The 25,747-nt window shown below is 34.6% G+C and overlaps 1 protein-coding gene across 3 annotated transcripts in view; it reads right to left on the bottom strand.

Moving 5' to 3' along the window:
- LOC142351748 (WD repeat-containing protein 19-like) overlaps window positions 1–25,747 on the bottom strand; it is a 378,166-nt gene that overhangs the window by 242,886 nt on the left and 109,533 nt on the right. For all 3 annotated transcript variants that reach the window (XM_075403894.1, XM_075403893.1, XM_075403895.1), the window contains 3 exons: window positions 13,975–14,061; window positions 12,740–12,852; window positions 6,910–7,083 (listed from right to left, as the gene is read on the bottom strand). In XM_075403894.1, coding sequence (XP_075260009.1) covers window positions 6,910–7,083; window positions 12,740–12,852; window positions 13,975–14,061 — 374 coding nt within the window. The remainder of the gene's footprint in view (window positions 1–6,909; window positions 7,084–12,739; window positions 12,853–13,974; window positions 14,062–25,747) is intronic.

Raw genomic sequence — 25,747 nt, 5'->3', positions numbered from 1 at the left:
AGATGTTTTACGTTTTGATAATTTTTTATCTCATTTAAGTTGATTGCTAGTTTGTAGCAAACGCTTAGCTGTTTCCAACCTTCTCTCATCTCTTTTTTAAATTCGTTCTTGTTCTTATCTGGTACTGATAGAAATATTTTTTGCCACCATTTTTGTAAATACTGTTCTTGACCTTTAATATAATTTTGAATATATTTGCAGGAAACAACTTCTGATTAAAAAACAGTGAAAACACATCTTGCTAGGCAACTCGGGAAAACAATCAAGGAATGTGCTTTTAACAAATAAATTAAGAACAATTAGTTGTCCTGCCTTCTGATTTTAGCGTCTGATTTCTCTTGACTTTTATTAGGGCATGATTTTCCTCTTGATTCTATTTTATTGCTTGATGGGTCGAAACCATATAGAGCGCAACAATTACCGCAACTTTGACATACTGGGAGCTTTTTTGTGCGGTTGCTACAATTGGAAATAGTTAGAAAAATTCAATGTTAGACACGTTCCTATGCCCACGAGCTTTTCAATGTGCGTTTCTATCATACAACTGCAACTTAGGAGCTCGACCCTTAAAACCTAGATTGCACCCTAGATTTAAACCCTGCCTCCTGATTTTTAACATAGGTTCACGTGGGGATGAGTTTTTTTTAAAATCTGAAACATGTAAATTAAACTAACCACTTGGTCAATGTTACGTGTTAGAAATTTATTAATCAAACATTATTATTTTCTAACTTATAACAAACTAAGGTTCCGTTTTCTTAAAATAGTTTAATAAAAAATATGTTTGAATCCTGCAACCCTTCTGTCTATTGGAACCTTTCGTGTCGTTTAAGCATTTCCACTGTAACCTCTTGTTTAAATTTGGTCTACGACGTTTCCTTTCTAATAGTAATCGGAAGTGTGTTCCATTTTCGAATAAAGTCACGAACAATTGAACCATTACTCCATTTTGACTTACATTTTTGTTCTAAGAAAAGGTTATGGGTTCGTTTGTTTGCAATAATTGGCACGTTTTCTAAAAATTTGAAATGTTTATTAGATCGATTTCTTGTTTGTTGGAGAATATTGAAAAACTTATTTAATGACACCCGTGTTATTTGGATCTCTGCTGGAAGAATTTTAGTCTCCAGAAGTAGATCTCTGGCAGTATCGTATTTGGTTTTCATAAAGCAAACTCTTATGGCCCTGTTTATCTGTTTGTTAATTCTATCAATAGAGTAAGATGGTAAATTTTAAGAAAAATCGCACTAAAATCTATATGAGACAAAACTAGTGATATAAAAAGATTTATTCGTTTTCAGCGGTACCTGATAACGAACCAAATATAATGATCTGATTGCTGAAGCCATTTTACAGATAACCTTTTTTAGTTGATTTTGGTATGTCAGTTCCGTATCAACTATTACACCTAAATATCTACAATTTTCAGATGCTTCCAATGGGTGTCCCTTGAAATCAACAGTTTCAGTGATGGGCAATTTTTCATTCCTAAACACCATTAACTCCGTTTTTTTCTCATTTAAGGTTAACCTGTTTTGTTTCATATATTGATTTGTCTTGTTTAATGTATCTTCAGCTATTAGCTGCAAATTTGCTTCATTCTTTGCATGACATAGAAGTGCTGTATCATCGGCAAACTGTAATACATCACAATTCGTTGATACAGCTTCACTGAAGTCGTTGACATAAAGTATAAAAAATAACGGCCCTAAGAAAGTTCGCTGAGGAACACCCTGATTTATGACAACCCAATCTGATTTTGCTATCCCATTTTTTACACAATGTTTTCTATCACAAAGCAAGAAGTTTAATAAGATTCTTGCATTCTCTCCAATTCCATACCTTTTTGTTTTGTTCAAAAAAACATCTATAGATATTGAGTTGAAAGCCTTTTCTAAGGTTAAAAAAAGTGTCACAACAATTTCGTTTTCGTCAAGGCATTGGTTTATTTTTTCAGTTAATGAAATGATAGTATCGAGACAGGACTTTTGCTTCTGAAATCCGAATTGGTTCTTGTCAATCAGACCATTAAGAGTTAGGTGGTGAGTTAGCTGTTCAAGTAATAATCGCTCAAAAATTTTTGCTAGAGTTAGTGTGACTGACATGGGTCGTTAGTTTTCTGGTTCTAGTCGGTCTGTTTATACATTCTGTGTTTTTGTTTATACATTCATTGACGACAAATTGTAAATGAGTTCCAATAGACAGTTTAGCGCCCATGCTGTTAAATAGCCCGGTCCGGGCGACTTATGCTTAGGTAGATTATCAAAACATTATACACTTCTTTTCTGGTGACTGATCGGAAGCCAAATTCCGGTCCCTCAAATGTTAGGGAAGAATGATTTGGAGAAACGTATTTGCCTTTGTATAATCCGAGCCTCGCAAAACAGTTATTAAGAATATTGGCAATCTTTCTGTCATCCTCAACAAAATGACTACCTTCCCTTAATTTGTCAATTTTTTCTACTTGACTGTTGGAGTTAATCCTGTTTTGATAAATTTCCATTGTTCACATTGTTCCATTGTCTTTTTCAGTTTTCCATTCACTGAATTGCGTAAAGATTGGTAAATATTATAAATCTCTGGTTTCGGGTTTTTCTTCCACTCATTAAAGAGACGGTATTTTAAATTTATGAGACCACGTAATTCCTTTGTCAACCATTGTTTTTTTTTGTTTTTTAGTACTACTTTGAGGCATAAAGAGATTTCAGGTGCGTGCCAAGTCATTAATTGGTTGACAAGAGGACAGTAGCCTACGCGGTGAAACAATGTTAAAAAGGGTAGTCAAATGCTAATAAAACACGCACGTACTTGCTCTTAATCAACACCAGTTGCGATAATAGCAGTTAAATAAACTGACAGTGTAATAAATTTTAATGCCCGATGGACACTGGAAAAAGATTTCAGCATTAGACTACGAGTTTATCACACTCTTTTATCGCCACTGTTACTAAGTAAACAGTGACGATAAAAGAGTGGTTGTAAACTCGTAATCTAATGATGGAAACAGTTTGATAAAATTGTAGTTTAAAAAAAAACAAACATGATCGCAACAGGTGTTGATTAAAAAAATTACCACACGGGTGTAATCGCCCTCGGAGTTATCATAACACCTCGGCTTCGCCTCGGAGTTTGATAACTTCTCGGTGGCGATAAAAACCGTGTGGTAAAATTCATAGAAACATAGCTGACAGATTGCCGGAAAATAGCCGCCGCGATAGACGCTTGTGGCCTTCCATGAAATGAAAAAACTAAAGAAAAAAGATAGACAGATCGACCACCAGTCCTTTAATAGGCCACTACACTTTTTGAGTTAGATTCGGATTGTCAATTAATTTGACATATACGGTCTATAGGGGAAAAACGCTAAGAGAGCTTTTTCAAAATTGATATTCGAAGACCAAAACTCAAGACTAATACTCAAGAACGAGGGCATATAAGTTGGCACTACTTAGATGCACACTATTGAACTTGAACTAAAATGTTCATAAAATTTGAATTTCGTTAACTACGGCAATCTTAAAAACGACCAAAACGACAAAAAATGACCAAAAAATTTTTTGCAATTGAAAACAGAATGGCAGATTTCCGGAAAATAGCCGCGATAGACGCTCTTGGCCTACCATGAATTGAAACAACTAAAGAAAAAAGATAGACAGATCGACCACCAGTCCTTTAATAGGCCACTACACTTTTTAAGTTAGATTCGGATTGTCAATTTTTTTGACATATACGGTCTATAAGGGAAAAGCGCTAAGAGAGCTTTTTCAAAATTGATATTCGAAGACCAAAACTCAAGACTAATACTCAAGAACAAGGGCATATAAGTTGGCACTACTTAGATGCACACTATTGAACTTGAACTAAAATGTTCATAAAATTTGAATTTCGTTAACTACTGCAATCTTAAAAACGACCAAAACGACAAAAAACGACCAAAAAAGTTTTTGCAATTGAAAACAGAATGGCAGATTTCCGGAAAATAGCCGCGATAGACGCTCTTGGCCTACCATGAATTGAAACAACTAAAAAAAAAGATTGACAGAACGACCACCAGCTTTTTATTAGACCACCAGACTTTTTGGGTTAGATTCGGACTGTCATTTTTATGAGACATATTTGCTCTACAAGGAAGATGCCCTAATGGAGCTTTTTCAAAATTAATATTCGATATTAAAACTCAAGACTCGATCACTCAGGAATTAGGGCATATGTTTGGCACTACTTAGATGCACATTATTGACCTTTAATTAGTAAATGTTCATAAAATTTAAAGTTCCATAACTGAGTTCAGAAGTCATTTTTGTGAGTGGGGTAAGTCACGCAATTGACCTAAAAGCAGAAACGACGTCATACACACAAATTTTAACTGCGAAGCAATAGAAGTCACTGAAGTCAATTCCAAGAAGTCAGGTCGTAAGAATCATCGATGGAGACAACGAATTAAAAAAACATTGCAGGACAAGTCCTGAAAACATATTCAAAGAACTGAATGACAAACTTAAAAGTACTCTAACTGAGCAGCAGATCAATTGAACAAAGCCACCAAAAACACAATCAAAATCCTCTCAAAAAATTGAGAACCTAAAATAGTCAAACAAAATAAACAAAAAATATACTCATTACTAAAACTATTGAAATTAGTAAAATATACTCATTACTAAAACTCCCTTAGGCAAAATTTCATCCCTTTAAAAATACATGCTTCAAAAACAAGTTCAAGACCATTTTTTATTTTTTGAAATTGGCCCAGTATTATATATGCATGACCTGAAAAAAATCATTTACCCTTGAAGATCGATTAACTCAAAAACAACCGAAGAATATAAATCAATTGCAAAAAATAATAAAAATTTTCTGACAATTTTGATATTAATATCTTCAGAGTCCTCTCTAGAGGCTATCCATTAACCCAATTCCAAGCATTAAAAAATTCATTGGCTCAAAGATCGATAGGCAATAAATTTTTTAAAAAAAATCTCAAATTTCAGAAAAAAAAAATTCGTTCTATTAAAATGTTGAAAACCGTTCAATTGTCCCCTAGCAGCTATCTAATAACATATTACCGAACCCTGGATGCGGTTAGCTGGCTACTGAGCCAAGAAAAACTGAATATAAGACAAATATTTTGAAAAAAACTTGAAAATTGCAAATTTTATCAAAAAATTTCTAAAATTCGAAAAGCTAAATTTATGATAACAAATCCATTGAAGCCAAAAACCATGCAGTAACTTTTAATCAGACCGTAGAATAGGTTTTCTGGCACTTGAGAAAGGACAAATATCAAAAATTGACAAAAATTTTAGGAAACCTTGAAAAAATTGCAAATTTTATAATTAAAAAAGTCAAATTTCGAGACATTAAAATGTTGAAAACCAATCCATTATTTACTAAAAAACTACGTACTGCTCTATTGTCAAACCATAAAGGACATTTCCTGACCCCTGAAGCTGAAAAGCTCAAAAAATAAGAAAAATTTTCAAAAAACTTGAAAAAAGTTGCAAATTTAGTATCATTTTGCATGTTTGTATTTGTAGTACAAAAACATATAGCTCAAAAAATGGTCATAACAAGTAAATTTGTCTCGCAAAAAAGGCCTTTATCATTTTTCAAAAACTTCAACCTCAGACTAATAAAACAAAAAACTGAAAAAAAATCACAAAAAAACATGAAAAATTGCACCATTTTGAGCCCCAAAACACCAAAATAAACCTTTTAACCTTAAATTAATGCCGTCCCAGCAGCTGCACGACTCTAAGCACTTGAAGGACTACTGAAGCTCACTTTGGGCCAATAATGAAACTTAATGCCCGCTGGGCTTTACCTGTTTATCCCGTTTTGAAAGATCAAAGTCATTGAAAAATGTGCGAACACATCTTAAAAAAAAACACAGCGCCCCAATACAATTCCAGTTCTTTGAATTGTGAAAAACCACGATGTCCCCAATAATAGCCGCTATCGCTTCGCGGCTATTAATAACAAAAACCTGCTGAGTCCTGAGTTAAAATAACCCTAAAATTTCCGTTATGCAAAGTGAGAAATTGACTCCACTAAATCTTCAGTATCTCCAAACTAACAATTTGCGTGTTTTAAGCAAGGTTAAATTACTTTGCAATTCGTAAAATCTCAAAACAACGCGCGCTTCGCAATGAACTCCAGACGTTCTTGGTGACTTCAAGTACATCAAACTGGCATATGACTTTATTTACAGATGTTTATTACTTCTAGATCTGTTATTTTCGCGCACATCCGCGATTCAGTCCAGGTCACCAAAAAATCGAGAACGAAGAGACCATTTGAGGTTTCCACTTTGGTCATTCACATGCACATGTTTTGTAAGCACATTTTTACAAAATTACAAATGCCGAAAATTCTCGGCCTTTCAACTTCCTACTATGTAAATACGAATTCAGGGTACAGCAGCCATTTTCACTACAGACGTACGGTATTTATAAAAATTCAAAAGGGTAGTTTAAATACATGGTTGTGGTCAGTGCAAATGAATAAAGACAAAAACTATGTGCTTTGTATGATCTGTATGGGCGCTATAGAATTCACAGTCCTGAATATGGTACCAAAGAAGTCAGAGATTTGAGTATTTTGACTCATTTGGTCTTTTACCAAAACTTGCTTTTTGGCTCATTTAAAATAGTAGGCATTTCAGGAATTATGCATTTTTTCTGACAGAATTATGGGATCTATTCTGTTTTGGCCTCCAGCTTAGTGGGCTTAAATCGTTTACGCCCCCCAGGCGCACATGCTATTTTTTTTACATAGTAACGTGCTATAAAACAACATATAATTTGTACCTAGGGGCGTCAAAAGCACTGGGGGGGGGGGGGGGGCAAACAGACAGATTTGACCCGAATTATGCATTACGACTCTTAATAAAGTCCAGGTTGCCCAACTAACCATCCATCCCCTGCAACTGCCACTTTTCCCATTTTCCAGTTGAGGTCGATTGTGGAGAGACGACTCTTGTGTGCTTTAGTCTGGAACAGCTCCTGGCCTATCTCCTTCATGTGAGTCGAGATCATGACGAAGAACCCAAGCGAGAAACCCAACATCAGATAGCCGTCTCCGTACCTGAATCAAACAATCAATATCAACTGGTTATAATAAAAAAGAAAACATTGTTAATTCCTTTGAGTATGAACTATAAAATCCAGAACATAGTTTAAAGGCAATGTAGTGTTAAGAAGTATAAATGAAACAAACGTCACATATAGGTAAAGTTTAAAATTGTATTAAATTTATAATGTGTTAAAAGATCGACAAATTAAGAGAGATGAATTATAATTATGAGAAAAATTTTAAAAAATGCTAATTCTACAAACATTTTCGAGAAAAGAGAAAAGTTTAAAAAATGCTATTCCTCCAATTAACATTTCTTAGAAGAATAAATGGCGCCCTTAAACTAAGTGAAATTTAGAATGAACTTGAAAATTTTCAGATTGGAATTCAATTCAGAAACCGTTGGGTCTTTTAGAAACTCATTCCAGAAATGATTTTTTATTGTAGTTTTGAGAGCCCACTTTTTAGGGATATTCCGCCTCAGTACGAGAGGTAAATCGTTATACCAGTCAATTGCTTTTTTTGAATAACAGTTTTGCATTATATTTGTTTTTTTTTGGTTTGCTCCAAAAGACAGCTTGTTTGTACGGTCAATCATTTTAGAAATTAGGGTGGCTAACTTGAGTTCATCGAAAGCTGGTAGATCTGCTTTTAGAAGCTTTATAAAAACATAATAAACCGATATTCTACTGATAAAATTTTGTGTTTGATCTTGAGATCAGTGGTCCTGTCAAATTTGGTTCTATTGAAACATGCCTTTATCCCCCAGTTCAGTTGTTTATTTAGAGCAACTCCTAGTGATTTTTTAAGACCTGAGAACAGAACAATTGGGTAATGCAGATGACTTAAAACAAAAGCGTTCAAAAAAGCAGATCTAGTTTTTTCTGGAAGTATATTTTTGATGGAGTAAATGACCTTTATGCCAACAGCCATTTTTCTTAGTACATTTTTTAATTCTTTATCGAAAGAAAGATTACAGTCAATATGAACTCCCAAGTATTTCACAACTTTTTTTGTCGAAAACTGTACATCCGTTAACAACTATTTCTTCAATTTTGTTCCTTCTAGGGGCTCAAAAAATTATGAATTCAGCTTTGCTTTTATTTACATTTAACTCATTTTTCTTGAAAAAGAGAATGAGTTTAGCAATACTTTATTCAAGATGTAACTTTGATTCAGAAATTGTTTTTCCGCTGCAAAAATAAAAATATCATTAGCATACGGGATAATATAAGAATTCGCATCAGAATCATCTTTCATATCATTAACATATATGTTGAAAAGCAGTGGGCCTAGCACAGTACCTTGTGGTACTCGACAGATAAGTGCTATCCAATATGATTCATACTTCGAGAATTTGACTTGAACACGGTTTTCCAGATAAGATTTTAAAATTGTATTTGCTGTTCACTTAAATCTAAAAATTTAGTTTTGTGTAGAAGAATAGGATGTGATATCGAATCAAAAGCTTTTGATCGGTCTAAAAATGCTCCTGTAACGATGTTTTTAATGAGATCATACCTGACTTTTTCAGCGCAATCTAAAAGAGCATCTTAAGTTGACATTTTTTTCTATATCCAAACTGCGTTGTTTCAAGCAACTTATTCTTCTCTAAATAAGCTAATATCTGATTTCGAAGAAGGATTTCGAAAATTTTGCAAGAGCTCCAGTAAGCCAAATTGGTCGATAATTTATCGGATCTTCAGGATCATCTTTTTTGAAAAGAGGCAACACGTGGGCACGCCTAAGGTCGTTAGGAAAAAAGTTGTTCAGTTAGGAATTGGTTAAACAAAAAACAGAGAAGTTCAGCTATGTGTTCTCTTGCATCTTTTAAAACCCAAGCTGGAATGAGTGATGTACCCAACGGTTTTTTAACATATAAATTGTTGCGCATATCAAATATCTCCTTGGTTGTCGTATACCTGGATATAAACTTGTTACTGTGGCGTGCCACATTACTACAGAATTGATACTGTTCTTTTCTACCAAAATTTTCACCTAACGCTGAAAATTTATAGTTACGAAGATTGGCAATATCATTTTCATTGGTCAAAACCGTCCCAAAAATGTTTGTGAGTCTTGGAATTTCTGTCTGTGTTTTTTCACTGTATCTGATTTCGTTGATAAAATTCCACCTTTCTCTTGAACTTTTTAAGTTTTGAAACACATCTAGCTGCTTTTGATAGCTTTTTTTGATAGCTTCTGTTTTATTTTTCACGGTTTCACCAACTAAAGTAAGTGTGGCTAAGTGATCACTTTTGAGAACCGAGTCTAGTGTCTGGGAACTTAACAAACTTTCGCATGTAACATAGTCTATTAGCGACTTCGTCCTTGATATTTCTCTTGTTGCTAAAGTTGTATTTGAATTCAGTAAACCATACGGCAAGATCAGAGTTTCCAGAAGATTTATTTCATTGCGATTAAAGGTTGCAGTCACCTAGTAGAATTTTTTTATTTGCAGTTGCTGCTCTATCTAAACCTCACACATTGAATTCAGTAAACCTTAAAGCAAGATCAGAGTTTCTAGAAGATTTCTTTCATTGAAATTAAAGTAAATAAGATTGTAGTCACCTCGTAGATTTTTTTTAATTTTCAGTCGCTGCTCTATCTTACCCCAGGGCTAGTTCTTCCAAAAACAAATTTATTAGTTTTTTTGGACAGTAACGTAAATTTATCCACGCGGCCTTTTTGATTACTTTACACTCTACCCAAATACTTTCAAAATGGTCTTTTGACAACGTCTCTAGATCACTTTGTGCTTTTGGATGAATTTTTTTAAAACGAACAAAAAAATACCACCACCTTTATTTGTCTCTTGAAAATCAGTACGTCGGTCGCATCTCAAGGACATTAAGTATTGTGAGTGTATCCACCAAAACGGAATATTAACTGATTTCAACTACGTTTCTGAGAAGTACAATTGTCACCTAGATCGGATAGAAAATTCGTAAGGCGCAACCTTTGTCCGAGCACGCTTTGACAATTCTGATGTAGAAACTTTACTTGATCGTTGTATTTTTTCATTAAGGTGGTAAACTTGGTGTTATTGAGAGGTGGCTTTCATGAGGTCGTACACAATCGCAACTTAGTAATTTTCATCACCTGCAAATGCATTTCATTATTGAAAATTTTACTGCGCTCATTATTATGTTCGTTTGTTGGCAGATTACGAATTGGTGGCACTTGCATTAGTACAATATTATCAGATAGCGTGTTTCTTGTTGCATCAACCAAATTTGTATACTTTTCAAACAACTCGTCGGCGTTTTTATGTTTTTCTTGCAGAATTGAATTCGTCCCGTCCTTCATGAGAACTGTTTTGATCACTGTTTTGGGCAATTGTTTTACAACTTCATTTTTTTCTCAGGTTGTTGAGCCTCGATAATCATGTACGCAGATATTTTCTGGTATATTACTATCCCCTACCAAATTTATCACCAGACTGCTTCCAATAACAAGATTTTGTGTGTTTGTGGTGACCTATTTTGGCTCAAAACGTCTTACACGAACCTCTTGAATGATGGAGGGGTTATATTGGACCGAGATTTGACCTTATTCCTTTGGAGCATCATTTGACTGCTTTTTTAGCAAAAATTGACTTGCCGAAATAACAGACTCTTTGATATTTGAGTCTTTTTCTTCAACTTTTTAAAATAAACCTACATAAATTCGGTACAGTTGATTTTTATTATACTCCTCTTAGTTCATCATGTTGCTTAATTAAGATCTATCAAAGTTGTTAGAATATCAGATAAATGTTAGAATTAAGAACGAAAAGCTAAAACTCTGTTTCAATTTGTCTTTTTTTTGAAGAACACATGAACAAATCAAGGTGGTAATATCCATTAACCAACTCTTGTTCCGAGAACAACCTCATCGATGAAACAATTTTTACCCAAATGAATATCACGAAAATCAGAAACAGTGGCGGCGTTCTGTTTTGGTATCACACTATTTTAATCCCCCACCATTTTCTCATTGTTGCTATACGAAGAGTTTATAGAAAGCGGCGAAGAAACTAGTTTAATGAAAATCAATGTGGCGTAAGTAATGCAATCGTTGTCACCGCAACGAGGTTGACCAAGAACATTACCATACTGTTGCTATCACTCTCTCAAAGTTTTTAAACAACTTGGTTCGATAACTTCTCGAAGGCGATTACGACTGTGCACCGTGCAACATAACTGACTAACGTCGGACGAATTGACAAGGATTCTTAGAATTTCTACAATCTTCTTTTGAGAAAAATTTTGAAATTAAAATCGTACCAAGATGAACTCGTAGACAACGAGCGGAAATCAGGATTCAAATAAGGATTTTGACAAGGTACATCTTGAGTGGAAATCCCAACGGTGGAGATCCCAACTCGCAGCGACTTTATTTATTTTTAATTGCTCTCAAACGAAGTTTGTAGCATTTATATTAGTCCTGTCGGTATTTTTCGGCAATTTTTTGCTTGACCAATTATTTGTCTGACTATTCAATGCTCTTAGAGCCTTTCAGCTCACTAGTCTTCAAGAATGCGATTCACAGAATCTGTTTTGGAGAATTATACATATGGTGCGAAGGGCGATTCTTAGAGATTGACTCCCCCCCCCACTATTGCCATCCCAGCAGCCCCCGGTGAACCCCCCCCCCCCCCCCCCGGGCTCACTTACAATTAAGCTAAAGCTAGCCTCACTAAACCGTGCCTAGCTACTGACGAAGCCAACTGCTGACCGGTCACTTGAGAGCAATTCGCCCGACGTTAGTCTGTTATGTTATGTTTTTTTCTCCGTCGTCGACCTAGTTTTTATTTTATCGCCTGTTCTGTTTTATTGGAGGTGGATCTTTCGCCACCTGTCAAATTGTCAGGTCTGGAGTTTCTAAATTTCAATTGTTTTTTTTTTAAAAAAATTCGTCAGTATTGCTCGTTGGCGCTCTGCTCAATTACAATTTTTTTGTTCATTCATTTTATTTTTCGACTTGAGTGGTGTGCGTGATGTTATTTTTCAGGAAATTTTCAAGTAATTTTTCAAGTAAAAGGCGTTTTTTCTCACTTGACTTACCCTACCATGCCCTTAATTGGAAAAAGTCTTGCCTACTAAATGGAGGAGCTGATATCAGCTGAGGATATCTTAAAGGTCAATTGAGGGCAGCTATTAGAAGAAATTCCTAAAGAAAAATTCTTCAATATCAGTTTTTATTTCGTCTAGAATTTTAATTGCTCTCAAATGAAGCTTGTAGCAATTATGTTAGCCTTGTGGTCTTTTTATGCGATTTTTTGCTGGAATGATTTTTCGTCTGACCCATTTGACTTTTCGCCTTCAAAAAGGGATAACAGGTAGCGCTCGGAGAGCATTAAAAGCTCTTAGAGCCCTGAGCATTACTGGGCTCTAAGAAAGCGATTCAACGAAACTCTTTTAAGGAGACAATTTTGAGGTGTGAAGGGTGGTTATAAGTCTTAAAAGTTTGAAGCCCCCTCCTCTCAGTAACCCCCCCCCCCCGCACTCCGCTCACACCCACCCGATGCATCTCTAAGCCCCAGCTGGCTACTACCCAAGTCCACCGCTCACCAGTCGTTTGAGAGCAATTCGCCCGACGTTAGTCGGTTATGTTTCAATCGCTTAGTCCAGATAATTTTCAATGCATGTTTAGCTCAAGTATAAAAGAGGTTGTCATTACTTACCATTTGTATGTGGCGATGTATCCATACTTCTGCTGGAAGGCAAGTTCAATCGGATTCTCCACATCATGTAAGTTCAGCAAAAGAAGAGTTTTTCCGCCAATCACAGCTGAGATCTGCAAACATATAAGCCAATCAAATTAACAGAAAGAAAACAACGATCTGTTCCATTTGTGTCACCCAACCCAACCCCCAACCCCCAATTTTTTTTATTGCTATATTTTCATTGCTTAAACCTTCAATACCAACACGATTTCCATTTTGCGCCATCAATTCATCCCCATAATTTCATGTTTTTGAAATTAACTATTAACGAGAAACCAGATGGTTACCGACTGTTGGAATTAGAGACATTTTTGAAGAGCTCTCTAATAAACGATTTTCTGAGTTAAAAAAAACGAAAAAAATTGCATCACTTTTACTACCGCCATTTTGCTTCTATTCTATGTTTCGATCAAAAAATCTTCATCCGAGCTTTAGGATTGTTGTTTGGTTTCTGTAAAAATTTAAATTTTTAAAAATATTCTGTAAAAAAATTGAGAAAAATTGATATTTGCAATTATTAGCACGCCGATTTCGAATTAGCTGCTACTGTGGTCATCTGGTTCCCCCTTTCAAAGAACTGAATCTACATAATCTATGAGAGCATAACTTGCAAAAATTGTTAACTTTCTGCGTTTCTTTCCTAAACGAGAACGTCTGAAATGTTCTCAAAAGGAGTTCTCCCTTTTTGCGCAAGAATCGTTTTCAAAATATCCTTCTACAGAAAGAAACTTATGCCCACTTTCCCCCCATTGGTTGGCTTTTACGGTATTTGTAAAAAAAACGAATTGTCGCCAATTTGGTGATTGATTGAAAAGTGGTGAAAAGTTGCGGTGACTTCTACAATTGTTTTGATAAAAAAAACTGGTTCCCCGAGTTTTCAAAATGAGTATTTTGTAAGAATCTTGTTACAAAAAAGTGCCTATCATATCGCCAATAAGGGCTTCGCTCCACCTCTCGGCCTTTACAAATTGAAACGAAAGTATAGCTACGCTCAGCTTACAGCTTCGCAGCTTTAAAAAGAACAATTCAGACATTATGTCTCGCTTAGAAGCTACAATTGAGATTTAACAGTGATGCATTACGTTATGGCAAATTGAAGTCCCACCCCTCTCCAGTCTCAATTTTGGTGACCATGGTTAAAAATTTCAAATCTGAAAGAATATGAAGCTGCTTTAAAGGTTTTGAGGACTGACCGTGTTGTCCTGTCCGTCAATTGTCGGTCTCTCGTCCATTTTCATGTCTGAGAATTCTACCATAGTGGGATCAGCTCTCACACTCAACTAAACAAACAACAACAAACAAACAATCATCAGTTGGTTCAATAGAGTCGTTACAAGCATAAAATAATATTCAAGAACTTTGCTACAATCTTTCCATACTTTTTTCAATTAAAGTTACATAAATCAGCATTACAATAAAATGTTGCATAACGAATCGTTAAATAAATATAAATGATTATTTCGAAATTATCCGTAAGTCAATTAAACATTTTAAAAAAATGGAGGAAAATCTGCCGGATAAATACGACTCATATGAAAAAAGCAAAAAGAAGTGCTAACAGGAAGGTTCGCATGGTTTTGTGCGTAATGTTCCCATAATGGGAATTGAAAGCACACATATCATCCAATTCCCATATATGGAATCATTTTTCTTTCAATTTTTTTTTCACTTTTTCAGTAAATTTCGTTTTTTATTCTTCACTTTATCAGTAAATTTTGCGTTTTATTCTTCTTCACTTTATCAGTAAATTTTGCGTTTTAGTCTTCTTCATTTTATCAGTAAATTTTTGCGTTTTATTCTTCTTCACTTTATCAGTAAATTTAGCGCTTCAGCAAGCTTGTGAAAATGACAACCGTTTCCTAGCTCAAGTTTGAAAAGGAAGGAGAAAATACTTGATTTTTCAGAGAAAAAATCCTCAGTTATCCATCATTAAGATTGGATTCTTCATTTCAAGCTAATTTCTCGAAAATTAGTATGAAACAAGTAAGGCTACGATACCATAATATAATGATTAAGTTAAAAAAAAATTGTATGTCATTGTCGCTTTTGATTTTACTTCATCGGTTAATCCGCTCTCTGTTTATAATTTTACGAGACTTTGAAAACTTTTATAATTTCTTTTTTCTGTTTGATTGACTCGAAGTTTAAAGTTAACTGTAATTAATACTAGTGCTGTTCTCAGGTAAGTTATTGTGGTAAAAAACCGGGGAGTGTTTTCATTGCCACAAAACGGATCTGTTATAATTGATGCTAGAGTAACCACTAAAAAGAACTTTATATAGGGGCATAACTGAAAAATTGACTCATGAAAACAAATGGTGTTCAGGTCAGAGCAATTGAAAAACAATCTAGAATCTAACTGAATGATTAACACGACTGTCATTATTACGCAATAATTTTTATTCAACAATTTTAATAGCCATCGTTAAAAAATGAGACAGTGAAAAGTATAAAAATGAACACAGTAGTGAATAAACTGCATGTGAACAAAAACGCGCGCAAAATTTGTTTTCTCATACAATTCCAAGGAGCAATTCACGCCTAAAAATACTTGTTTGTAACAAATAAACCACTCTAGCGGGAACGATACAACGCTCCAAACTTGACTGCGAATTGACTTTTTAAAAAAATCAGGACCTGTGAGCAGCTCTTTAGAAAAACCGACTCTCAAATAAGATTCAAATCTATGAATTAGGAGCTTAGTTTTACCCAACAGAAAAGATGCTGCTCATTATAACAACATGCATTTCTGCTTTTTCCACTGGTTCAAATTTTAATGAAAAACAAACTCAAATTCTAATCTCAAGATTGCAAAAAGCACTCCCTTATTGGGAACCAGTTGTTTTTGGTCGATGTTCAGCCGATTATATATCTGAAACCAGCTGTGACTTAAGTATTTTTGTTAATTTTAGTCAATATAAGTTATTTTCATATTTTTTGTGAAACTACTCAACAATTAATGAAAAATTAATGAATTGTGAGATCTCATATGTTGTTTTCTCTCTACCTTTTCAAGATTTCAAAAAATTACAGAAGCAGAAAGACGGGTGAAACGGCTCAAAAAATTGATAAAATGGCTAAAATGCGCGCAAAATTTGTGTCAATTTTTTTTTCTCAAACATGAATTTTTCTCAAACAAGTTTTTCATTTCTAGATAGTGACAATGCTAGAAAGATAAAATTGCCGTTATGATAATACCCTAAGGAGGACACTGGTTTAATTTTATTAGGAGAAGAACAGCTAATTTTTGAAAAATTTGGTCAAGACTTACAGTGACTTCGCACTGCCAAAATTTGCTTTTTTCCCGTAATTTTCTATCTAATTGAATTCTAGACACACATCCTTAGACAGGTAAGGGCGGGTCGATGAAGTAATCGAAAAGAGCGCAACTTTCCATAAATCAAGATACAAGTTATACTTATGTCAATTTTCATCGAAATTTAGGATAAACTGACATGAAATGGCATCAAATTGTTTCAATCAAAAACAAACCTTGAAATTTTTGCCACATTCTAGACACAGCTTTAATTTAATACTACATATGTTAAAGTGCAATGCCCCCAAAAAAGGGCTGTTTCTGTTCACTAGCTAGCATTTTGTTAAGGTACAGTTTTTAAGATTTGTGCAAGTTTTGAGATTTGGGAACTTTATGCTACGCCCACTTTTTTGTTAGACTCTTCTTGAGTCTGAACAAAGGGCGTAGGATAAAGTTACCAAATCTCAAATCTGCCCAAATATTAAAAACCATACCTTAACAAAATGCTAGCTAGTGAACAGAAAAAAAGATATCCTGGAAACTCTATTTAGACTGAATCAGAAATGCTGATGAAAAATCTGAAGATCACAGCGTGAAATAATTGCAATTACCAAAACTAAAACAAAACTTTTGTCAAATTATAAGCAAACCGACTAAAGTCGGACAAACTGCTCCCCATCGACAGGCGGGGCAATTTAATTCAAGGGGGGGCGCATTAGCCTATATAATTTTTATGAGTCAAAAAACTTTACCCAAGGATGGGTTCTAACGCGCGAACTCCGGAGTAAGAAAAGGACGCGTTAAGAACTCGGCTACCAAAGTCTTGTGATTGCTAATCTTACAATCACTTTTGTTCTAGCAACAGATTTAATTTCTGAGTAAGAGCTACTTAGATCACGCAAAAAAACAAAAACTCAGGCGTGAAAGAGTCAATCGAGAATAAATATTAAAAGTTTCTAAAAGTTTGAATGGCCAGGGTCGGACAATCATGTGTAGACGCACATTGTGGAGACCTTTTGATAAGTTTATTTCCAATGCAATTTTGTCTTCTGGAACTAATAGCACGGTATTGCATGCCTAGGGTCCACGCCCAAAAAACAGGGAGGTTATATTAAAAACATGGAAAAATTAATCATCGATTAAAAGCTATGAAATACACCTTTCTCATTATCCACTTCCATATTTTTAACAAATTCAGGTAAGATTATGTAGATTTTACTGGTGCAAACTTAAGTAACCAACAATAAAGAGAGACCTCTACATCCCCCACACAGTTGTTATTAACCCCCTTTCTAACGGTAGTTCTCATTTGAACACAATCGAATTCACAAACTTTGAAGGTACAACATTTTGCATCAACACATCGCTTTGAAAAAACAGTGGGGTGAAAATACTCAAAGAGCTGAGAGAAAATAAACAAAGCATCAGAGAAAATAAATACTGTGAGATCAAAAAAACCAACAAGCATTAATTAAGATATTCTGACGGCGAATACAAAGCGCCTTTTCCATTTGAAAGCACTTTCGATCCGCGGCGCCCGTAATACGTCCATAATGGCGTGCGTTTAACAATGACGTAGGAAAATATCGGGAAATGAGTTAAGATAAGAGGCAATTTTTTGTCTTTTGGGGATAAAATGGGGCAAAGTTAAGAGAGCTATCACGGGTTTTAATTTCCATAAGGAAAAGTGAATTTGAACGGAAGTAGGAAATGAACTGCCGAAGGCGTAAGAGGCTATCGCTGTTTTTTATTAATCATATCAATCATTGCAGATGAGCGAAAGAGATTGCCGGTCGATATAAAAGTCGGTGTGGCTTTAACGCACAACTCAACGTGACGCAAACCAATTCAATATTAGAAGCTATTTTGACTGCAGATAAGAACCTAGTTGACCTTAAGAGCAGATTCTGATAAGATTTTTCCAGAATCTTTATTGTCAACCCACCCCCATCCCCCCCCCCCCCCAGTTGTTCAAGATACCCAATTACAATCTATTCATGTTCATTAGCACGTAACTATGCAAAAAATAGCAAAGTCAAGCCTCTTTTTAAAGGTGAAGACATTGGTCTTCCGTAGTCATTTCATGACTCAAATATTATTCATAAATGATAGTCGAAGTGAAACCGTCTCCAGGCAAAAAATAGTTTGAATGAGTTAAAGCCCCCTTTCTCAACCCAGAGTAAATGTCTACAATACGCTGATCTCGTGATAAATTATTTAGCTGGCCAGATCCGTATGTTTATTTCGAGCTGCTTAAATTTCGGCAGAAAAAAGTAATGACAAAAAATCATCGCTGCAAAAAATGAAACAAAAACTATTTTAATTCTAGCGAGAGGACTTGACGATTTGATCAAATTAAATGACTTACAGAAGGAAAATTCAAAACTGCACAACAATTAGCCATCTTCTAAACCAACTTTTGCTTCATATTTGGAATTCTAAGTGAGTTAAGTTTCATATCATGCAAAATTTATGTGCAAAAACGATTTTAAAGAAATTAGGAAGCCAACTGAAAAAGAAATACTAAGAAATAGTTAAATTTAGTTTAAAACTTTAAATAAACTCAATCTTAATCAAACAAAGTATGAATTTTAGCTAACTTGCACAATTGAAGTGGAAAATTTTCGAATAACGAATGTGCATTCAATTACTCAAACGTACTCAAAGATCAATAGTTCAATCATATTGTATGATTGGCCATATGTGAACAAACTATTATCCCACAATTACTCATAATTTAACATCGGAAAATTGATAGGCTCCATTGTTTTCGAAAGTAAACATTAGCGTTTTTTCGAGTTTCCTCCACTCCCATTCCAATTCAACTCTGATCTATTATAAAGCTCCCTCCTGTAAATCTTTGATCTCAAAAATCTTTACAAATTATATTTATTATTCCCTCCAGAGAAACTAACTTTTTCACACTTCTTTTATTTTAATTTGCCTGCGAAATTCCATAGCCTAACAGGTTATGGGTTCAGCAGTTTTATATGTTAAAAAAACGTTAAATTCGAGTTCTTAGACAGACAATCTTTTTTTTTTGCTTAGTCCCTTTGTTTCATAATTATTTTCACCTGCTCAGGGAAGATGGATCAATATATAGCGGCACTACTGACATACAAAAAGGCACAGGAATGCAAATAACGGTCACCGACATATCATTTCTGGTGACAGAATGACAAAAGAGCAGCACGTTGAGGCCGCTTCTTGGCCCAAATGGGCAATTAATGCGAACAAGAAAGACTATTAAGTGCTGAAAGCAGCATATGAGCAGGCAGTCAGTCGCAGACAACGACAAAATAAAGGGAATTTCTGGTGCCACCAGCCACTGACTCTAGATGAACAACTCTAAACTCTCTCGGCTGCGGATTGAGATATCTGACAACTTGAAAATCTTGATTAGAGATGAGTTGCTCACAAGAGCAGAAAAATTAGTCTCAGAGACCCTATTCAACAACTTGTTCCTCAACAACCTGCCAAAGAGATATGAAACATTTCTCATCCAGGAAAGCTTCAACTCCGCAAGGAACTTCGCCAACAGTTGGGGATACGGTAGCAGAGCTTCCAGGAGAGCAAAACACAGACATACGCTACAAAGTAAACCACTTCCAAAAGCAGGTGAGCCAAATTTTAATAACAGGCCAATGAGTCAGTGACAATGAGCGAACCATTGACTACGCAAGAAGACGAGTACATGGCGGTTCTTGCTCAGTGAAGACAGGAGGGATGTTAGTGGATAGCGTATAAACAGACCGCATTCTGCTAACATAGATAAGTTCTTAGAGTTTGTTCCTATTCAACCGGTGGTACAAAACGCAAACGGGGAACCTTCAAGCGCAGTGGTCAGCGGCTGTATGAAGATCAAGCCATTCTTAAACAGAGGGGACCTTCAATGCTAATTCAACAATATTTTGCGTGTGCCTGATTACTCTACAAACCTTGTATCAGTGTCAATGTGTACGTAACGGAGATGTGAATTCAGACTCGAGAGAACACAGCTCCATAAAACCCTGAAAAGGATCTCGAGTAAAACTAGTACATACGGATATTTCCATTTGCTTATCCTGCAGCGTTCTAAAGCTCAAAACGAGTTCTAACAGCGCAAAACATGATATCGCAAGAAAGTGGCTCAAATCAGATTAAGTCACTCATATCAAGCTGATGTGGTCATGAAAGCAACACAAGTGGGGAACTCAAACACGAAAAATGATTTTATCGTTAAAAAAGCAATTTGAAAAAAATTATTTAAGGCTTAAAAAACATTTAAATACAAATTTTTAGAAAAAGAAATTGATCTGCCAAGAAAAGCTTAAAGAAAGGCTCAATGAAATCAAACCAAAAGCAAAAAAAAACATTAGAAAAACCAGAAAAACGACCCCCCGGAATAGTTTTTGTATATGAAAAACAGTAGAAAAGAAAAACCTATCATATTGAAGACTGAGTAACATAATGCTTGGTTTGACAAAAGCCCTTTACCAGACATAAAAATTACAAAAACAGTGGTTCAAAAATCTAAGGAAAAAAATTTTAAAAAAGAAAAAATATAACTAAAAGCAAAATTGAACAAATAAAAAATGTCAATATATAAAGTAAATTGTAAAAATTGATCGAAAAAATTAACAATCTTTTATAACACAATTTTAATTACTCTTTAAATGATTGATTTTAGATCAATTTCATTCCGATTGGTGCAAACTACAATCAAAATTGGCAAAATGGAGTCATGTTACAATGGCAAATTGTAATCTATATTACAGCTTGGAATCTAAATTTAAAAAAAAACACAAAATTGTCCAAAAAAAATTAATACATAGTATTATGTAAAATTTGATCTAAAGAATTAACACGACTTGTTTTCATTTACTCCTTAAATGTTTGGTTTTAGATCACTTTTATTCCTAATTGTACAAAACGGCACACTGCAATCAAAATTGAAAAAAAAATGGAATTATGTCAAAAGTGCAAATTGGATTCTATATTACAGCTTTGAATCTATATTTAAAACACAAAAATTGTCCAATATAATAAAATTTCAATATATAGTGAATTGTAAAATTTGGTCCAAAAAACTAACACGAATTCGTTTCATTTACTCTTTAAATATTTGGTTTTAGATCAATTTTATTCCAATTTGTACAAAACCGCACACTGTAATCAAAATTAGCAATATGAAATCATGTCAAAAGGGCAAATTGGATTCTATATTACAGCTTTGAATCTTTATTTAAAACAAAAAATTGTCCAATATAATAAAATTTCAATATATAGTGAATTGTAAAATTTGGTCGAAAAAACTAACACGAATTCGTTTCATTTACTCTTTAAATATTTGGTTTTAGATCAATTTCATTCCAAATTGTGCAAAACGACAAAGTGTAATCAAAATTGGCAAAATGGAATCATGTCAAAATGGCAAAAAATATTCAAGGTAAAGATTCAAAGATGAAAAAATTAACTTTTTGGTTCCTCAGTTTCTTTTTTGTCAAGCCGTGATCAAAACATATGTTTTTTTGGATGGCCTTCTTATTTTCACCATTACGACTATTTCGCATTCATTTAACGGAAGTATTCATTTTGGATATCACTATTTCGTTTTAACTGAGACAAACCGCAGAAGCAAAAATCTATTATTAATAACATTAATAGTTTTTCTGGATTACTGATAAAGCCGCAGAGATTATCGAAACACCTATAGAAACGCAAAACAAAAGCGCAGCGCCTGTAAAAGCTTTCTTTATTTTCTAAGACGCCAAATTTTCTCGCATAATTGCATTATGAACAGTGGCTAGATAAAATTTATTCGCATTTTTTCCACTCAAATAGCAGAATTAGGCGGCTCGTAAACACAATATAAACAACAGTTAAATATCCTGAAAATGAGAAATCAAAATTCCGCCAGGCAAATTTGAAAGGCAAGATCAAGCCATTTTTAATCCGCTTTCAAATTTTGGATAAAAATACGAGTTTATTCACAATGAATCTCGCCTCTTAAATAAAGATAAGACACCCCCAAACCAGCTTGAAAGCAAATTTAAACCTAAAGGTTTCTTGTCGTAAATTACGTCCCGTGTTCACTTTTGAACAATTTGTTTTGTTTTAATTTCAGCCCGTTAAAGCTTTTTCCACTTGTGTGAACACAACCAACAAACCAGCATTTTTCCTTAAGCGTTTCCCTGAAATTTTCGCAAAACGAAAACTACAGTGTTGGTAAGAAAACAATAGTTACTTTTCTTGTTCTCAAACAAAACAGGGTTTTTGAATAAAGCTGTAAGTTCTCACCCCTCATCTCTTCTGCAAAAACCCTCCACCTCCGTTTTCCCGCTGCCACATGCAGGAAGTGACATTTTAACACCAACCCAACAACCCCCACCCCCTACCCCCCCCCCCCCTCTCAAATGGAAAAATACCCTCCTATTGTTTTTCTTCCTACCAAAGCTTTTACCATACTTTCAATTTAACACCAACCCACAATCCCCCCCCCCCCCCCCCCCACCCCACCCCCCTCCCCCTCCCCCTTCTTACCAAAGCTTTTTACCATACTTTCTTATTTTTTTTCATTTTCCACTATAAGCAGTACTATAATCACAGTTTTGCCTTTTTTTCCTGTTTGAATCAAACTGATGCAACAACACATACATATCTCTTGAAGGGCTTTCCTGACGCAGTTAAGCGCATTAAATTATTTTTATATTCTTTTCTCGTTGCTCTATTTCTAAACGGACAGCAATCCGAATGAGCGTTTATTGCATTTTCCCATTCACAAGACCCAAATTCATTCCCCCTTAATGCCCAAATTGCCCTCAAATATCTTGCAGAAAATAAACCCAAAAAGGCATTTATGGTTTATTAGGGCAGTTTTTATTACCCACGTTCGGATTCAGCGGACAGGTTTAGATGGAATTTACAAGTTAACCTTAAAATTAGATGAATTTTCCTTGTCTCAGCTGTCTAAAATCCCTACCTGTCTTAATTAGATGTTTCCTTAGAAACTATTTTTACTATGTTTTAATCTAACCCACATTAGCCTTATTTGCTCGAGGGATTTTTCAGGTTTGAACTCAATTTTATCACAATTATGAGCGCATTTTTGGCCAAGCAAAGGAGCCACACAACTTATCGTTAAAAAACAATAACAGCACTAGTTGCTTTTAGACATACTGAGTGAGAAGAAACCACAAATTTGCCCGAAAACATCGATCATCGATGGAGAGAATACAAAAAAAAATTAAAGAACAAAATGTTACAACTTTTTCAGATTATTTTTGAAAAACTTTGGAAACCATAAAACCACATTATTGTATAAATTAATGAAAAAGCAGAATGGTAATTGTTTACTCATTTTGGAGGGCTAAACAATTCATGACGGATAAAAAAAAAGATGATTGTTTGGTGCAATTCTCAGTAGAAGGAGTGAACAAAAAATCATCATGATACTAAAATCTCCGTATTAGGAGAATTCAAATTGCCTCGTTTTTTTACAGCTCAAATGCCTTTAAACTCAAACAAATTCCGCAACACAACCACAAAAATTCTAAAACTGACCAGAAAAATTAGATCCCAAACTCAAAAATCAGCTAAAAACCTAGCATATCGACCAGATTTCACGAAAAATATTTGAAAAATATTTGAGGTAAACATGCAACTAGAAAGTAAAAAATTAAAGCGTTCGTCAAGAATTTCAAAAAAGGACATGCAACCAGTCTTTCTTAATTTCAGCACCTCTGGGATTGAGATTATACAGCTAATTCATTGAAAATCACCAATTTTTCCCTATCAATTCAAAATGAAAAAATAAACAAAATTATTTTCCAGCATAAATTCTACTTGTTTCGGATACTTGAATAAAGAATCAACAATACAGGTACTATTTTTGTGTGTGTTGACCAGAATGCATCAAAGTGCTACTATTGACGTGACAATCTGTCAATTATTCGAACTAATTGTCAATTTTTTGAAATAATATCCTGTGACCAAAGCAGGCGTCTCAAAGAAAGAAAAGCGAAACTGCTTTAATTGGTACCACTTCAAGTACCATTAAAAACTGAACGATGAAAAAATCTTTTGTGAAAGTGACTGATGAAAAAATTTGATGTAAACAATGCATATTTTGTACAAACTAATTACAACTTTAGATCGCAGAAAAGATGGAAATTTTCACATAAAACCTTCAAATAGCAATAAAAATGTATGAAAAACTATGAACCCTCGATTTCGTCCATGCTAGACTGATTTCTTATCACTCGGCTATCAGGTACTAACATTTTCCTATATTAACATCGGTTTTCTCAAAGCAACAGATTCAATTTCCGAATGAAAGCAATTTATATCACGCAAAAATCAAGAAGTCAGGAGTGAAAAAGTCACCCGAGAAGTAAAATCAAAAGAATGTTCTAGAACAATAAGCGCAGAACTATTGAAGCAAAAATTTTGTTTTAAAAATACAAGTTTACAAAAATAGCTTATATTCTTTCGAGAAAAACCCATCAATTAAAAAGCATTCCATTCAACAGCAGACACAGAAGATCGCGCTTTTGTGATTTTGCGCTGACATCACCCTGATAATTTAACCGTTAATGTTATCTGAAATCTTGCATATCAAACGGTATCACATCACCAGTTGAAAAGAAATATTATATTTCCAAAATTGGCGACTTTTAGTAAATTCGGGATGAAATGTTGTTAAAAGCTGCAACATATATTAGTGCAAAATGTAGGACAATTTTTGGTTTTTACGAAAAACAACGGATCTATTCTGTCCCCCCCCCCCCCCAGCTTAGTGAGCATAAATGTTTTATGACCCCCAGGCTCACGTGCTATTTTTTTACATAGTAACGTGCTATATAACAACATATAATTTGTAACTGGGGGTCAGAAAAAACACTGGGGGGAGCGAAACAGAATAGACCCGATAATTTATAAGAATTTCTGGTGCTCGCCTTAGATTCTGACAGCGTCAAAACAGAATTAAATCCTGATTTTCGATAATTTGCGATATTAATTGCCTATTTCTATTGTTGATTGTATATTTTTCCAACAGCTAACAGAACCCTGTCTCGTTCTGTTTATTGAAGGGAGGCGGGAAGTGGGGTGGTTGAATTATTGATAAGATGCGTGGTTCAAAAGGTGTTCTAAAGTAGCACGTCAAAAAGAGCGTCTTACTTCAGCGAAAAAGGGCTATTTATTATTCATCGTATGACAATACAAAACCCTTCAATTATTCACAAAAGCTCTCAACGGTTAACAGGAGAAATTCTGTGCCCTCTAAACCACGCTTATTTGTCACCCAATGAACTGCCAAATTCATTTTCAGGTAATTTTTTGTTTAATTTCTATCTCGATTAGACAAAAGCAAACACGATGAAAATCAATCAATCAATCAACGCTGATTTCTTCATAATAAAATATTCTGTACTTTTCCGTTCTTAGCCGGTTCGGTACTTTCGTAACCCAATTTTAAGAGTAAAACCAAATTCCTTTGAATGGGAAACCACACTCTTGAAACTCAGAGGAAAAAATAGAGAACCTTTTTCCTTGTAAAAGATAACAATTCATTTTCCAGAAATATGATGTTTGAACCATAATGAGGCATGTATCAAAAGCTGCGCAATTATTTTTTCGAAACTAAAAAAGAAGTCAACAATTAAACAACTGCCCTAAAAATCAAGATTATTAAAGTTCAATGACACTCCCAGTTGACTGAACTCGGAGGC

Source organism: Convolutriloba macropyga, chromosome 13, assembly GCF_964194025.1.
Source record: "Convolutriloba macropyga chromosome 13, txConMacr16.3, whole genome shotgun sequence".
NCBI lineage: Eukaryota > Metazoa > Xenacoelomorpha > Acoela > Convolutidae > Convolutriloba > Convolutriloba macropyga.
This window is presented reverse-complemented; position numbering and strand designations above follow the sequence as displayed.